The sequence below is a fragment of the Cibotium barometz genome, chromosome 57 (assembly GCF_041138505.1).
Source record: "Cibotium barometz isolate CiBa-2024 chromosome 57, ASM4113850v1, whole genome shotgun sequence".
Classification (NCBI taxonomy): domain Eukaryota; kingdom Viridiplantae; phylum Streptophyta; class Polypodiopsida; order Cyatheales; family Cibotiaceae; genus Cibotium; species Cibotium barometz.
Window position 1 is genome coordinate 13,236,660 of NC_141102.1, and position 18,341 is coordinate 13,255,000.

Sequence of the window (18,341 nt, forward strand, 5' to 3'; positions counted from 1 at the left end):
CAGACATTTAGCATGGTATGTCTTACCACTTGTTACACTTCAATGAGCATATCATTATACGCATCATCTAGCATGGCATGTATTTTGCATAAACCACTTGTTACAATTTGACCGTGTGTAGTTGTCTAGCGTAGTCCACTTGTTTTACTTCGATCATGAACAGTCATCAAGCATGGCACTACTTGTTGTTACACTTCAACAACATACATCCATCAAGCATGGTCTCAAGCTATACCAATAACACTAGGTAACTAGCATTTAATGTGGGGTCACCTATGATACCAATTCACTAGCATGGCACACTAGCATTCGAGCATCCTCGTTCAGCTAAGGGTGGGCATTATGTAACATCCCTCCTGCATGGATAGGCAACTGATCGTAGTTGCATGTTTGCGTATTGTGAGCAAAGGAGATTAATGTCTTATAGAATATAAATTCTAGTACCTTCTCTAATTATGAGACGGAATAGACAACCTATCAAGGAATTTTATGTGTAATAAATTCAAGTGTCCCATAAAAGTATTCTTCTTCATCAATCATATTAATCCCAAGTGAAATATTCTTTGACTTCTGTGGAAAATTCAATACAATATTTTCAATCTCGTTGCACCTGAAACACTTCTTTGAATCATCTTTATTAGCTTGTTGAGAATCATCAACCTTGGTGTCAATACATGTGTTATTACCATTGAAGGGTTGAAAGGTTTTAGGCTTCAAGAACTTTGATGTCAAGGTTTGAGATGTCATTGCTTCCTTGGAAATGCCATTTTTCTTTTCATAATTCAAGGCTAAGGAAATAGCTGAGCTAAGAGAATGTGGTCGATACATGTTTACTTCTGATCCAATTGTGGGTTTCAAACCCCTGCTATAAACTTCCTTCTTTGATCCTTGGTGCGAACTTTCTTAATTACATGTATTTGTAGTAAGGTTTGCCAAAATCTATCCATGTAAGTGGATATATTCTCTTTCTCAAGCTACCTAAAGATATACCATTATTGTCTAGCCCCAGATTAGTAATGTGAGTGTAAGAAATATTTCTTAATAAGTTTTCGAAATCTCTCCTAAGATTTTAGTTTGTGCTTTTTGGTTCTAGTCATGTTCCACCATAATGTTGCATTGTCCACCAAATGATTGGTAACACACTTGATTTTATCCTTCTCAACGAATTTCCCCCCTAAAAAGTAATCATTAAGTTGACTAAGCCAAGTAAGTATTGTGCGAGCATCTTTCTTTTGCCATCAAATTTTGAAAGGTAAAAGCTTTGCGGCTTCAAAAGCTCAAGAAAATTTCCCAAGAAACACGTCCGACGTAGAAAACTCCTTGACGCCCAAATAATCCAACTAATAACACACTGAAGAAGTCTTGAAAAGGTTCGTAAAATTTCATAGAAGAATCCACCATCAAGTTGTGTCCCCTTGCTAAATTTTGTTGTTAAGGTGAAAAGAATATTTTTTTTGCAGTTGGATCATATGATTTCTAGTTTGCCAAAATATGCACAGGAACTGCCTCTATGTAACTTGTAGAAGAGGTGGAAATTTTTAAACTTTTGGAAACTTTGGATGGTTCAAAATTGATGTGATTTAAAGAATTTTTGTTTTTTGAAGGCTTTATGAGTTGGCCATATAAATCGGCCAACGCACAACAAAAATAGAGAAGAACTCGTGCGTTTAAGCTTTTCTAAAAGTAATAGGCTTCTAATAGTATAAGCATAATGTTTAAATGTTTGTTAGAAAAGCTTATAAGTTTAAAAAAAACAAAAAAGATAAACCTTTAAATATAAGCTTTAGCTTTAGTAAGAAGAAAATAAGGCACTTGGTGGTGGCGGGGCAGGGGAAGATGGTAGTGGCTATTAAAAAAATTTGACATTGAAATAAGCGCACAGTGTGATAACAATCCAGGGATGAAAAAACAACACCTTATGCCTCACAGTCGCCCACTATAGAAAAATTCGATGAAGCTTCTTCAAAACTTAGAGTAGAGCGATAATCCCCATCCCTTGCTAAATCAATCCATATGGTTCGATTGCCAATTGGTGAAAGATTAAGAAAAACCTTTTTCAAGAAGAGGGTGGTTTTTGGGTTCTCAGAATTGGTTTTGGGAGTAAAGGTGACATGAATTGCTAGGCTTTGATCTAGTTCTTCATCCAATGGCTCAGAAAATTCCCATAAACCTTCTAACCTTTTTCCAAGAGTCCTTAAGCTTTTTTGTATTTTATCCTCTAGAATTTTGAAAAAGAAGACATGTTTGGATAAATTTGTGTGTGTGTGTGTGTGTTTCCATGGATGAGTTTAATAGGGTCTTGTTTGATGCCTCCCACATGCTTGCAAAGTTTGGTCATAATCGAATGGTTAAGCGGGACTTAGTGCATAATTTTTAAGTCTCCCAGAGCTTGAGAGGCATTTCAAAATCCCGCTCTTTTGCATGCCATCATACCCAAACGTCATCCGATGGTGATGAAACTGTGCAAGCATGTGGGTTGGGGTCCACCCCACATGCTTGCAAAGTTTGTTCACAATCGGATATGATGACATGGAGAAGAGTCAGTTTTTTCATAAAAGAAAGCATTAAGTAATTATACAATACATTATAAAAACTTGAAGATATGAGCTTCTTTTCCTGAGGCCTCCAACTGCCTGTGGCGTACCGTATTGCTTTGTTTGAACTTTCCTCATTCTCCATGTACTATCCCATTGCACTACTATGACTCCCTTGTGAACATACCCGACACAAGGACGTGCTTACTTCCTCTCATGATCTATCTTGACTAGCTCTTCTACATCAGAAGTGGTCCAAGAGAATATGCATGTCATGCACAACCTAATTCAAGCTTCCTATGTAGAACTAACTTCTACATTCCTACTCCCCTTCTTGGCGTACCATTTTTGAGCATGATCACCAAAATTGTCGCTAGTCAAGACCTGACACTTCAGTGGTTCCGGACAACCTAGTTGGCTCCTAGAGAGAAACCACTATCTCAACTGTGCCCAATGCGAGAAGCCAACAGAAAGCATTGAGCCACCAGTTTGCTCATGCTTAGGGGAGTTAATCATGACTACGCGCAGGTTATTTCCTAGATCCTTCATATTTCTAGATAGGAGTTGACATACAGACATGCATGCAATTGACACTGAGTAGATAGAACTATGTAGTATAGAATAGAGTTAAAGTAGAGACCAACCCATAAGACATTCTTAAATATTAGCTCAGACTCTCAATAGTACATCAATCTTATATCTATTGATATCCTAACTCACATAACCTCACCACACCAATCCCTTCTGGACCTCTTGTCTCTTGCTTTCCTACATCATCTAGATCACTCTTTGTGCTTATTTCATAAGCTTGGCGAGTTTTTCTTAGACCCTCTGCTACCCACACACATTCTTTTGGCTTTTCCTTGGTATGTGTCTTGAATCTATCATCCACCTTTTCACTCATAGGCCCTTGTGACCTAGTTAACTACCATTGCTTCTTGGGGCTTCTCCTGCTATCTCTAGGATGAGGCATCTATCTTTACCATCACACCCTATATAACAATCCTTTGAGGGCCGCCTCCTATTGTTGTCTTTCCTCCTATAGTTCTTGCTATGCCTGTGCCACACTACATAGTTAATCCTCCTATGACTAGGTGTATTACAATAGTAGTAGCAGGTCAGTTATATTTCTCTTTAACCAAATCTACCACCTCCTCCTCTTCCATACTAACAATTATTTCTGACGATTATTTTGAGGATCTAGTGCTATTCAATAGGCAGAAATTACTATTACTTTTGTTATCTTTTTGAAATTCTTGTTTCATGTGTTGTAGTAGTAGCACACTTATTGGTTGTATGGTTGGTGTTGTTATAGATAGCACACTGATGATTGGGAAGTAGTTGGTAGCACTTCTTAGTGTTACCTTGATTTTTACACTTTGTGGACCATAAGTCTAATCTCATTATGGATCTACCATTATCTTCATGTTATCAAGGCTACGGTCCCAAGGCTCTATCACTAAGAGCCAAAAGTCCTACCATGATCTCACATGGTGATGGTTATCTTATTAGGGTTTTTTTTTTGTTTGGTTGTTTTTTTTCTTCTAAAACTACTTCCACTTTCACAATTTACCTAGAACACTCTACTCTAACTAAAGAGGGCACACCAAGGAAGGTGGAGTACTTGGCATACTCCTTTGGTGTACTTTAAGGTCGATCTAAGTAAAGATTGAACTAGGACCAAATCCTTAATGGTCAAGCAAGCACTCAAGCAAACATCGAATTGAAAATTTATGAAAAAGATTGAAATTGAAAATAATAACAACATTTAAGGATGGGTTTAGAATACACTTCGTTAGTTATATGGTTGGGAAGTTGGTCTTGTAGAATTGTACTTGTAATATTGAGAACTTCCATTGTTGCTTCCTGTGAACCTAAAAGAGTGAAAGCATGGTAAGGTGCTACACTTTCTACTAGTTGCATTGGTTGCTCCCACACTTGAAGACAACCAATATTAGTGGATTTAATATCATCATAAGATATATTTAGTAATTTATCTAGTGCCTTTTAGATATAATAAATGTGAAACAAGATTAAACAACCATGTTTTAATTCTCTAACTCTTCATAAAGGTATTTTACAACCAGTTGTAAACCATTGTCCAGGACACAAGTTTTTAGTCCACCTTATCATGCTCTCACCCAAAAACAAAATCTTCAAAATCATCGCAAAAGGCCATCATCAGTTAGCCATAACTCATATGCTAGGTCGAATTCAGTGTCACTAAGCTCATCCTCCTCCTCATGGTTTGATTATATTATATATGTCTCCTCTGGTGTATGAGGTAACAATCTTAGTGCATACTCACTATGATATAGCATGGGTACTAAAGTGAGTTAAGTAGCTATTTCTAGCTAAGTTGTCAAGGAAATGACCCACCATTGTCTAGACGGGACAAGGAGTCAGTAACATTATTTCATAGAATGATGGTGTAAGTGCATAAGCTCTTGCCCTCCTCCCATGCTCTACAAGCACTTCCTGTGTGTTAGGGTCCTCCCACTGGGTAAAGTATAATCATGTCATCATGTCATTATGGGGTCTCTCCTACCATGGACTGTAAGAGTCCTATCCCATAGCACCTAAAATAAGTTCTATAGTGCGATCATTAAGTAGGACGTTGCAGATAACATGCAATGCTCATAGCCAAAACATGGTGCAAGGGGATAAATTTGTAGGTAGAATAGGTCCACAAAGGTGACTCCACAGCATCGCTCCCCTAATGGTGCATAAAAATATCATGAGTGGGTTTAAAAAAGGAGGAAAGAAAAAGCCAAGAAGAGCAAGATAAAAAGAAAGGAGAGTCAAGAAAAAGTGAAAACAAATCCAATTTGGGACAAGAGAACATACCTCAAAAGGAGAGTGAAGTAAGTAGTGAAGGATATGATCTCTAAGCAAGATGAAGCTCAACATCACCCTAGATCAATTCTTGACCTTGTTGTCAAACTTTGAAGGCAGAAACTTCTCTAGAAGTTTATTCCCATTGAGAAATTAGTGAAAATGATAGTCAAGATGAAAGGACAAGTGGTGTCTAAAGTCATTCTAGATGGAGGTTCAAGTGTTAACATATTGTCAAACACCTTGACAAAATAGTTTGGAATCACTGCAATTCAACTAGCCCCATTACATGTCAAGATGGCAGATAAGAAAAGCGTGCTAGTTGGAATTGTCCAAGGAGAATAATTTGAGATAGCAAAATGTGTGTTCCATGTGGTATTCGTTATCCTAAAAAGGGACGAGGTATTGGGAGCCATGCTACTAGGAAGCCCATAGTTGAGAGAACTGAAAATCAAGCATAACTAGGAAATGGATAGAATAAGGGAAGAAGAAGGTTAGAGTCTCAGCAGTTCAGTAGGGAAGAAGAAGGTCAGTCTCAGCCGCCAAGGATAAGTTGAAGTCGGCTACTAGAGTAGACCAATACATATGTAGAAGGACTAAACTACTTAGAAGGTGTGGAAGATAATGAGGACGAGCAAATTTTTAGGAAAAAGTCAGACCTACTCTCATTGTTTAAAGTGGATGTGGAAAAGATTGTCTTGAAATATGATCTAGAAATCTTGATGGTGCAATAAAAAATGCAACCAGTCATCATCAATAAAAGTTAGGAGAAAGCAGATGTGGAAGAAACAAAAAAGACAAGGGAAAGCATGTGAGAAATAAAGCCTCAACCAAAAAGAAGCCACTAGAAATCCATGTGAGGAACTATAAGAAGAAGAGGAGAAGTCATCTTAGCATTCATGAAAGATAAAGAAAAGGAAGAAAAAAAATGTCAGATTGCATGAAGATGAGCTAATAGAAATAAATTTGGGAGATAACCCTTTCCTCTTTCTCCCTCTCCCACCCTCTTCCCTCCTCTTCTCTCTCTCTCTCTCTCTCTCACACACACACACACACACACCTCATCTTACTCACATCCTCTCTCTCTCTCTCTCTCTCTCTCTCTCTCTCTATCTATCTATCTATCTATCTCTCTTCTCCACTCTGTCTACACCCTCTGTCTCTCCCTCTCTTATCTCATCTTTATCACTCCCCTTTGTTACCTCTCTCTCTCTCTCTCTCTCACCTCATCTCCCACCCTACCTCCCTCCCTCCCTCTCTCACCTCATCTCCCACACTGACCCTCTCTCTCTCTCTCTCTCTCTCTCTCTCTCTCAAGGTTTAAATTAAGGTGACATGCAAAGACTCAAGCAAGTAGGAAAGCACTCCCAAAGCTAGTTTGTACCGTTTCCCTATTATCAAAGAAAATCAATGAGGTTTCCATGAAATTATGACTATTACCAATGGATGTTGAATTGAACCATAAAATGAGCTCAAGTCATATGCACATCCAATTCAATCCAAGGTTCTAGATGAGCATGAACTAGATATTATAGACAAAGTAGAAGTTGTGGTTCTTGAACAAATTGTCCCAACACTTCAAGCATGGCTCTAGCTATCACACACGACACTACCTAAAGTAGTTTGGTTAGACAAAACGTTCTTTGTAAAGTTTTTGGCATTGTTGATGGCAATGAGAATCCCATTACAAGCTAAGTAGGAGAGCATGTCACGTGCATCTACACTTGGATGCCAGACAAACTACATCAACTCAAGTGCAAGGCCCTACGACACAGTGAAAGCCAGGCATCTGGCACACACATTGCAACCAAATGTGCTTCAATGACCAAAATTTGCAAGTGTATATATGTGGACCTATATATGTGGACCCCACCCTTGCAAAGTTTGGTTACCATTGGAGCACACTTGGTTACAATGTGCACAAAATTTTTATCATGTCATGGCTTTCACCTTGAACAAGGTATATATGTAGACCCCACCCTTACAAAGTTTGGTTACCATTGGAGCACACTTGGTTACAATGTGCACAAAATTTTTATTATGTCATGGCCTTCACCTTGAACAAGGCAATTTTATTATTGATAGCACCAAGATTATGCTACTATCCAAAACCTAAATACCTCTTTGTTTAGTGGGATAATTTGAATGAAATTCTTATATGAAATATAGCTCATCGTAATTAGAATTTACTGGTTAGTTACCAAATTACAACCTATAAGTTGGAATTATTATTAGTAATTATATTATTATTGATTGATAAATTTAATTCATAGGTGGTGGGCTCTTGAATAAAAGACTGGGGATAGATTGGAATAATTGTCTCATGTCTCCAAGTTGAAATGCCAAATACATTCTTTGGAATAGCACATTTTATCATAAAACTCCATCCTCATAGCTCCAAGTTGAAATACCAAATACATTCTTTTTTTCTTATTTGGAATAGCACATTTTATCATAAAACTCTGTCCTCTTGCATTAATATACCATACAACATGAAAATAAATGTACTTAGATGATAATTTAAGGAAGTGTTACTATAGTATTAATATAGAAGATCTCAAGAAGTAGCTAGAGTCTCTATAAACTTTTGGTGTTGATTTCAACATACCACTATAGCATATTACATGAGCTAAAATTCTTTAAATAGAAAGATGAAATCACCATATTATTATACAAAATCTTAAAAATATCTTCATCATATTATTATACAAAATCTTAAAAATATCTAATTCAAGTGTTAAACCGATTGTATTTTTGCAAAAAAAAAAAACATACTAATTTGACATGTACAAGACATAATCCATGTAAGCAAGGCTCATATTATTTCATGATGCTTATATCAAGAAGTATCTTCTCAATGCTATTGAGATATCCTGAATTTATTGAGAATGATTTGAATGTTGCTTGTAATTTAGAATGCTACAACATTATTTTATCAGCCTTCGCATTGTAGCCGGTGCATTCTTTTTGCTTTATCTACATAAAAATAGGGAATGAAAAGTGGATTTAATACATAGTAAATTGATTTAATAAAGGATCAAACATATTTGAGGGTAATATCAATAATTAGTGCCAAAAGGATCAAACATATTTGAGGGTAAGATCAATATTGAGTGCCAGAAGGGTTCAATATTAAAATGCTTTAATAAGGATCAAATTTTTAAATAAAGGATGAAATATTTTAATAAAGGATCAAACATATTTGAGGGTAAGATCAACATTGAGTACCAAAAGCTTGCTTACCTGCAAAAATGGCATGGTTGGTATTGCCAACGGGATCTAGCTTGTAATGCATGAATAGTTGATTTGTAGTCTTAGGGGTGTGAAGGTGTTTTGGTACTCCATCATAGAGACTACAATAAAATATAAATCAAAGAAAGTATTTAAGCTTTTTAAGCTCAGCTAGAGCAACTTAGGTTTGTATAATTGCTCCTTTCTTTCTTAAATTATAGCATAAACCCACATATCTTTTAGATTCTCAATAGAAAAAGATCATGGAAAAGAAATTATGCTTACTCAATCACATATTATGGTAATTGTACATAATTGCTCCAACAGAATAAGGGGGGGGGGATGTTTCTAAATTTGCAATGATCATGAAAAAAAAAAACTTCTTTAATTTATCAATGATTATTATCTTGCTAAGTTTGCAAACAAACTGTGATTAATCAATGAGAACAACCTAACGTGATTAATCACTGAGAAGAAAGTAATGTGATTAATCAATGAGAACAAACTAATGTGATTAATGATCAATCAACTAATGTGATTAATAACATGAATGATTAATTGGCAGCATGATTATTTCATAGTTAGTGAGTAATTTACAGTGATAAGCTTACTTACGAGAGATAGCTAGCATTGCGACAATCGTTGTAACGTGTGCCAACGTGATTTTTGTAAGTTTCCGGGCTTCTATTGCAGGGAGCATTAGGGTGGTAAGGAACAAGCTTTTTCTTTCTTAGAACCTCGGCTGTGTTTTTCAGCACGTCAGTTTGAAAGGCAAAATTTGTCCTGTATATTAACTAACACACAATCAATTAATTTGTCCTGTACATTAATTAACACACAATCAATTTATTCGTCCTGTATATTAATTAACACACAATCAATTTATCTTTTCATGTGTAACCTTTAGCTTCATGTGGATTACTCACACGCTTGTAGTTTACTCACAAAACATAAGAACTTAGTTGGGGTGTTGTTTTGTGTACTTAGTTTGGGAGTTCACACACTTGTAGTTTACTCACAAAACGTGAGTGCTTAGGGTCTTTACACACTTGTAGTTTTCCCACCAAATGTGATTAACATGAGTACTTAGTTGGGGTGTTTACACACTTGTAGTTTAGTCACAACACATGAGTCCTTCTGGTCTTTACATACTTGTAGTTTTCCCACCATTAAATGTGATTTATCTTGACTGCTTATGGTGATAGATGAGGAATTTTCCCATCCATATCCTTTCCCACCATTAAATGTGATTTATCTTGACTGCTTATGGTGATAGATGAGTAAATTTCCCATCCATATCCTTTCCCACCCACAAATCCCAAAAATTGGGTCTAAGAAACCTTATTCAATTTTAGGTCCCACTAGTAACAACATCTTCGCTTGCTTACACACACTTATATGGTCTGAACTAAGGCACCTAAATAATGAAAGGAATCTCTTTTTTTTGAGATAAAAAAACAGATTACTTATATTCTGTAGGTGCTTAAGTTCAAACCTTGCAGCCTCTTGGTACATAATTGTGTACACCAACATTTATATTATGTACTTGGAGGTTCCAAGATCTAAACTTATGCACCTACATAATATAGGTAATCTCTTTTCCTTCCTAAAAATTTTAGATTCTTTATATTATTTAGGTGCTCAAGTTCAAACCTTAGACCCATGCGTAAGCAAGCCAAGCAATTATACCACTCGAAGCTAGAGCCCATTGGCAACACTATAGATGTTTAAATCTTAGTATAACAATAGCAATAGCTTGTATTATTATAAACAAGATGATTTTTGTATGCTTATTAGCCCTTTATATATATAGGCCTTACACACTAAGTTACTAAGTAAGCCATGCTTTGAATGGTTTTCTTGTTGTAGGTTCATTAACATTTTAAATTAATTTCTTTCTCATTTTTTGCAAATGTCTAAACGGCCTCTAATTGAGGCTTTATATAATTTATTTCCTTGTGATCTTTTCATTTTTGCAAAGAGAAAAACATTTTTACTATAGAAACTCATATTTAAGGTGCATTTGTACTTACGTCTCATCTTGGAAAACCGGTCTAAATCCATAAGCATTACGACATTTATAACCTGTTTTCTTGTGGGGGTGAGGAATCTACAAATAAAAACATCCATATCTTAAGATATGAAGTCAAAAAATATTAAATGTTAGGTAAAAATACTACAAATAAAAGCATCCATACCTTAAGATATGAAGTCAAAGAAAATTATTAATTGTTGGGTAAAAAGCCTCCTAATAACAAATGAGGCTATAGGGAGGTTTATACTTAAGCGTACTCAAAGAGATATCTTAATTTTATGTTATAGATCAAGATTGAGGACACTTAAGAAAGCATGATTAGTATCAATTTTCTTCATAATTGATGCATGATTACCCCATGCATGCACATGCATACATCACCCTACCAAACTTTTTTTAATGTAAAAAGACTCCTACAGTGATTTAGAAGGTTTGGGATTAAAACTTGAAGTGAAATCTTAGGTACATTTTTACGAAGTTTGAGGAATTGTATTTTAATTTTATATGGAGATTGAGGAGGCTTGGTTTAAAAAAAAACAATATTTTTCTTCTAGGCATCCACACACACCATTCATCAAAGTATTTGTATGGTGAAAGGGCTCCTCTTAAATATTATTTAAGGGCTTCTATAATGATAGCAAGCATGCCATCTCTTACATGGGGTATGATTGCTTGGTGTGAGCAAGTGCATGCACTTGCATGTGTGTGTGTGTGTGTGTGTGTGTGTGTGTGAGAGAGAGAGAGAGAGAGAGAGAGTATACATTACTTGGTTCAAGAATTTGTAATGCATGTGATTAAGGTTGTTTAATGTATGCATGTGATTAAGGTTTTTTAATGTATGCATGTGACTAAGGTTTTGTTTAATGTATGCGTTTGTTAAAACCCGTTCATATTGACGTGATTAAGGTTTTGATTAATGTATGCGTTTGTTAAAACCCGTTCATATTGACGTGATTAAGGTTTATTACAGCAAAGAGGTCGCCGGATCCTGTCATGCGGATGAGTTTGATGAGGTTGTTGGTGCGGCCTTCGTATTTGCTGCGGATAACTGCAGGCGGCTGCCCATCATGAGAACAGAAATGGACGTGGTCACCTGCGTCGACGTCGTCGTCTTCTTCTTCTTCTTCTTCTGGGACGCGATCATGGCGGGCACGAGGGGGCTCGGACGGCGCATGCTCCTCGTGTGCCAGGCTGAAATGGCTCTCCGATCTATCCATTGCTCGATTTATTTACCTGTTTTCGTGAACTCCCTGGTTTTGTATGCCCAAACGCGCAGTTATACGAGGTTGACGATACTCCGGCATTCAGAGGCGCACAGTAATCTGCGCAGTTATGCGAAGTTGACGATACTCCGGCATGCAGCGGCGCACAGTAATCTGCGCATTTATACGTCGACGATACTCCGGCATTCAGAGGCGCACAATAATCTGCGGATTTATACGAAGTCGACGACACTTCTGGATGCAGAGGCGCACAATAATCTGCTCATTTCTACGACATTGTCGACACTCCTGCATGCAGAGGCGCACAATAATCTGCTTATTTAGACGGATTCGACGATACTCCTGCATGCAGACGTGCACAGTAATCTGCTCATTTACACGACGTTGACGATACTCCTGCATGCAGCCGTGCACAATAATCTGCTCATTTATACGACACTCCCGCATGCAGACGTGCGCGTTTATACGAAATTGAAGTACTCCTGCATGCAGAGGTGCCCAATAACGTGCTCGATTTTTAATGTGCTTCATTTGTGTTAACTTAATCCTCGCCTGCGCTAATCCCACTTAATCCTCGCCTGCATGCAGACGTGCACAATAATCTGCTCATTTATACGACACTCCTGCATGCAGACGTGCTCATTTATACGAAATTGACGCTACTCCTGCATGCAGAGGTGCCCAATAATGTGCTCGATTTTTAATGTGCTTCATTTGTGTTAATTTAATCCTCGCCTGCGCTAATCCCACTGTGAGATGTAGTCACTTAAATATCATCGAGTTATAGTCATCCTGCTTGTGATTAGGGGATAACCAATTGTTATTAAGATAAATAAGGCAATTAATTACCTCTTGAAGGCTGCTCTCTGGATACACAGAGAGAAAAAGAGAGACAGAGGGGATAACTGCCGGCCGAAGAGTTGAAACGACACCCCCCCTCCCCCCACACACACCCACACACACACACACACACACACACACACACACACGTCCCTTAATGGTTTTACCCCAGTCCCTTAGTAATCTCCATTTTTTAGCCTCCAAATTTACTCCAAAGGACCTTAAATGGTCCCCCATAACCCTCATTCTTTACTTTCCATCCAAATTTACTCACACAAGAGAGGTGTGGGAGGACAATAGAGGCCCATTTACATAACGAGTGGATAAATATAAATTCATTAATTAGTCAATACAACCTTAGAAGTTATTTTTTTCCTAATGTTTCAATAACCTTATTAATTAAGGAAAATAGTGAGATGGAAAAGGCGGTAACCTTTCTTCCCTAGGATGAAGGTTTGATTCTAGTCCACCCCTTCTCCTCACTACACAAAAGGGGTGAAAGGAAAAGTGTGTTCCTCCTCAAACAAAAATAAAATAATAAAATAATAATAAAAAGGAGAGCACCACCCATCCAAATGAAGGTCAATTTCTAGGTGTACATAGCACAAGACACAATAACTAATCCATTCATGACAATTGATGACATGAACGATTTGATTAAGCTTCATAATCATAAGTATAGTAGTAGAGAATGTGGACAAATGAGAGAAATGACTTTTATATGTTTGTAATCAAGACATGAACCTTTATCTAATGCATCATTGTTTTATGCTCTAGCCCAATAGAAAATTTTTGCCAACTATGTAATTCAATATAGCACCTTAAAGAAGAACTGAAGAAGCCATCATTCTGAACCCATGATAAATACTAGTCTAGAATGTAAAGTTTCTTTACTTTACAAATTTACTTACATATAAGGGATCGTCACCCTTCCAAATGAATGTTGGTTTCCACATGTACAAAATATAAGGCAAAATAACTAGTCCATTGAATAGATAAAAATGTAGCAATGGATGATGTAGATGATTTGATCAAGCTTCATCATCATAATTAAGTATAGCAGTAGATGAGATGGATGAATGAGAGGGGAGATTTTGGAATCTCATTTATATACTTATGTAATAAAAATGTGAACTTATATCTAATACATCAAAAATTTGCTCTAGCTTAATGGAGATTTCTTGTCAAACTATGTAAGCCTATCTAGCATTTTAAATAAGACCATAATATATAAGCATAGAACTTATATTGAATACATCAATTTTCTCTAGCTAATGGAGATTTTTTGTCAAACTATCGGGGTTAGCAACAAAACTTATGGGGCGTCGCTAAACCACACGAATATTGACACTTTTAACCAATATTCAAAAAAAAAAAAACGAGTGTCATTTAGCGACATTTTATGTGTTGCTAGGAGTGTCACTAGAACTTAATCGCTATGAATGACACTGTTAGCCGGAAGAATCTCATAGAATTAGAGGTTTGTACTGCAGCTCATTAATGTACTGCAGCTCATTAATGTAGTTCAAATTTCGTTTCTTGACACCCCCATCGCTTCACCTTCATCCTGTCATTGGAGTGTAAATCAATGTAGCAACACAGAACATGCAAGTACACACCTCAGTAGAATGGGGTGGCTAAAAGAAGAAATAGGTACATAGTTGAGATTGGTAGAGCCATGATGAATGAGAAGAATATGCCATTGTTTTATTGGGTTGAAGCATGTGCTATAGCAGTATACATCATGAATAGGACACGTACACAAGGGTAGTGCATAACATGACCCCAGAGCAGGCATATAATGGGAATACGCTAGACATTGCACATTTGACAGTTTTTGGTTGTATTTGTTATGTACACATCCTAGATGATGTGAGGACAAAGCTGGACCCTAATGCAGAAAAGTGTATCTTCATAGGATACTCAACAGAAAGTAAGGCCTACAGGTGCTACAACCCATCTGCTAGATAGCTTTACATCAATAGAGATGTGGTGTTTGATGAGTTTAATAACTGGTACAAGCTAGTTGGATGTGAATTAGATGCTAGACATGCCAGTGACATGGCAGAAGTTTGGTCTGAGAATGAGTTGAGGGCTAGTGGGTCTTACGATGCAAGTATAAGCAATAACACTAGGTATGGGTCAAGAGATATGACATAACTAGTGTCAAGTGAAGTGCCTCCATAGTTTGGAAGACTTAGGTCAAGCTCAGGATCAAGTATAAAAGGTGGCACACATGTAAAACCAAGTGTACATATGGTTGCCGGTCAAACCGTGCATAGTTCATAAAAGGCAAAGTTGCCATTTTCACCTACTTCCCAAAGTCAAACCAAGATAGTTTGAAAAAACTGACTTTAGCATGTTGTAGGAGATATTTGGACAATCACCAAGTCAACCCCTAGGAAAAACTAAGATGTCTAGACCCATCTACAGACCAGGTCCAAGTGGCAGAGTAGAGCCATGTATGGTGCAGTTTACAATAGCCTTGTTTTTTATGGTTTTGATGTAACATATGACTTTAACATGGGTTTTGATGCTCATATGAGTACACAAATCATGTATACATGTAAACCAAGCAATTTGGATGGTGTTGGTTATGTGGGTCCCATAGGTACAACTCAAACCAGTAAGCAACAACCTAGTCTAAGGTCAAGTAGCTGGGTCAATTATCCAATCCACAGGATCACATATGATGGTTTCATAGCAGAGCATGATGCTTACATGGCTAAAGTGATTTAGCATCATGAGCTAGCTATATTTGAGCAAGTTGTAGGTATCCCACAGTGGGATATGGCCATGGATGAAGAAATGAATGCTCTTGAGAGTAACTAGACATGGACACTAGTGGATCAGGGAAGCATTTCATTGGTTGCAAGTGGGTTTATAAAAATCAAGTACAATGTTGATAGTACAATCAACATATGCAAAGCACAGTTGGTTGCAAAAGGGTATGCCCAGAAGCATGGCATTGATTATGAGAAAACATTCAGTCCAGTGGTAACATGACTACCATCAAGGCAACTATTTCATTAGCTGCAAGAAAAAGGTAAAACTTTATATCAGATGGATGTTAAAAATGCATTTCTAAATGGTGACCTCTCAGAAGAGGTCTCTCAGGAGAGGTGTACATGTAGCAGCCTCCATGATATGTACATCCTATGTATCTAGATAGGGTGTGCAGACTTTAAAAAGCATTGTATGGACTGAAGTAAGCCCCAAGGGCTTGGTATGGTAGGATTAACAGGTTTCTACATGGTATTGGTTTCAGTTCATGTGACTCAGATAGTTCTCTATATGGCATGACGTTAGGGTATGATATCACTATCATCATCATATATGTGGATGACCTAATTTTGACTGGGGGTATCCATGAGATGAATGAGCAAGTTAAAGAAATGTTACATGTAGAGTTGGAGATGTAAGACTTGGGTGAACTAAATTACTTTCTTGGGATAGAGATACTTAAGTATGATATTATAATATGCATGGCTCAGAGGTAGTATGCAATAGATATGCTTGTAAAGTATGGTATGACAAGGTGTAAACCAATCACCATTGGATCAGAATTTGAAGCTTGGAGCTAATATTGGTGAGTTGTTAGATGATCATATCATGTAGAGACAAATGGTAGGCAACCTCATTTATTTGACCAAAACCAACCAAATCTAAGTTATGGAGCGGGATTTGTTAGCCAGTATATGTAGGACTAGCCCAAGAAGCCTCACTTGGATGCAGTGAGAAGGATTCTAAGATTTGTGAAAACCACAGTAGAATATGGGCTCACTTACATAGTTGGTTCTAAGTTGGTGGATTTACTCTGCAGTATACAGACGTTGATTGAGTAGGTAGCATCCTAATAGGAGATCTACATCAGGATATGTATTCATCCTTGGATCACTAGCAATGAGCTGGTCATCTAAAAAGCAACCTATGGCGGCATTGTCTTTAACATAAACTAAGTACAGAGGAGTTATAAAAGCTTCTTGTGAGATAGTTTGATTGGGGCAGCTTATGGTTGATTTGGGATAGGTTATACATCAACTAATTACAATTTATTGTGATAATATGAGCAGCATACAGTTGGCAAATAACCCAATATTTCATGCAAGGATAAAAAATATAGAAGTACACTATCACTTCATCAGAGAAAAAGTGATTGTAGGAGAGATATCTAGATCTTGTTTATGTACACACAAATGGGCAGCTGGTAGATATCTTTACTAAAGCATTTGGCAAAGAGAAGTTTGAGTATTTTAGACACCAGGTGGGTGTTCAATAGGTGAATTTGAGAAAGCAAGCTCAAATAAGCACCATGCTAGATTGTAGGACACATTTGATATGCTAGGTTGAGACTTACTCATGGAGCCATGACATGCCAGGTATCTACAAACATCATATTACATGGGAGGCATGCAATCTGATGTGATACACATAAATTTCACCTTTAGTTTATTATCCCTACTCATGGAGCCATGACATGCCAGGTATCTATAGACATTATATTACATGGGAGGCATGTCATCTGATGTAATACACATCAGTTTCACCTTCACTTTATTAGCCCTAGTCAGTTACTTGGTTTGATGTTGTGATTCGTCATAAACGCAAAATTTCTCCCTTGAATCTCTTGCATAGACATGGAATATTTTGGGATAACCACTCATGCCAAATTTGCACATAGCTGTCTCCTCATCATCGGAAGAAGACGGTGTTGACGATCGTCTATTCATGGTGGGCACCTAAAAAACATGCCACGCAATACAAGTGTGTGAAATTACCATTCAACTTCATCAAACACAAATTTAGCTCTCTGGAATCTATTAAAAAAAAGCTCTCTAGATTTTTTGTGGCTATAGATGCGGCTAGATCCATGGCTCATAGCCGGATAGTCGCCTACTAGGAAAGAAATCAGATACTTCTCTCCTGCGCTACATTGCCTGCTTTTGTATTCTTGCATTTACTATTTGCAAGCTATTTTGGAGGCTACCTAATCTCCAACCCTTCTCTTTCACCTTCACAACCCCTTCTCATAAGCCCTCCTCCTCTTCTCCCTTCCCCCTCCTCTTATCAAGGTATGTACCATATCCTTATCTTTGTTTTCTTTAATCTTTTGTTTTTTGAAAGTACACTAATCTAGGGTTTGAGACTTACTGGTTGTTTCTTATTTCTCTTGTATGCTTGCTTCTCTTTAATCTTTTGTTACTTGCTTCTCTTGTATTCTTACTTGCTCTCTTGTATGCTTGCTTTCTCTCTTGTATGCTTGCTCTCTTGTAATATTTTGTTTTTTGAAAGTGCACTAATATAAGATTTTAGACTAACTAGTTGTTGCTTGCTTCTCTTTAATCTTTTGTTGATTGCTTCTCTTGTATGCTTGCTTAAGATTGTATGCATGTATGCTCTCTTGAATGCTTAACTAGTTATATTAATAGTTTTTTATAAATAAAAGCTTTACTTATCTTAATGCTTTTTGTGGGGCTAGGTTTAGGGTTTCTTCTCCAAAGAAGATCAATCGTGTACAAGCCCTTCTCACAAGAATAAGTGGTAAGCCACTTCACCTTGCTCTTCTATAAGCTTGTTTGCTCTCTTGAATGCTTAACTAGTTGTATTAATAGTTTTTTATAAATAAAAAGTTTTCTTATCTTA

At 37.0% G+C, this 18,341-nt stretch overlaps 1 protein-coding gene across 1 annotated transcript; it reads right to left on the reverse strand.

Annotated features, from left to right (window-relative positions):
- Positions 1-8,175: 8,175 nt before the first annotated feature.
- LOC147606447 (uncharacterized) lies at positions 8,176-12,142 on the reverse strand. Its single transcript, XM_086792272.1, has 5 exons — positions 11,604-12,142; positions 10,634-10,710; positions 9,216-9,383; positions 8,613-8,722; positions 8,176-8,345 (listed from the first exon to the last, which is right to left on the reverse strand). Exons 1-5 carry the CDS (start codon positions 11,850-11,852, stop codon positions 8,305-8,307), a joined length of 645 nt encoding a protein of 214 aa, XP_086648398.1. The 5' UTR covers positions 11,853-12,142; the 3' UTR covers positions 8,176-8,304.
- Positions 12,143-18,341: the final 6,199 nt, after the last annotated feature.

Excerpts from the sequence above, each read along its gene's own strand:
- LOC147606447 (XM_086792272.1), bottom strand. The coding sequence starts at position 11,852 with ATGGATAGATCGGAGAGCCATTTCAGCCTGGCACACGAGGAGCATGCG. Across the intron at positions 9,384-10,633 it reads CCGGTTTTCCAAGATGAGAC|GACAAATTTTGCCTTTCAAA; the intron begins GTAAGTACAAAT and ends GTTAATATACAG. Across the intron at positions 8,346-8,612 it reads CAACCATGCCATTTTTGCAG|ATAAAGCAAAAAGAATGCAC; the intron begins GTAAGCAAGCTT and ends ATTTTTATGTAG.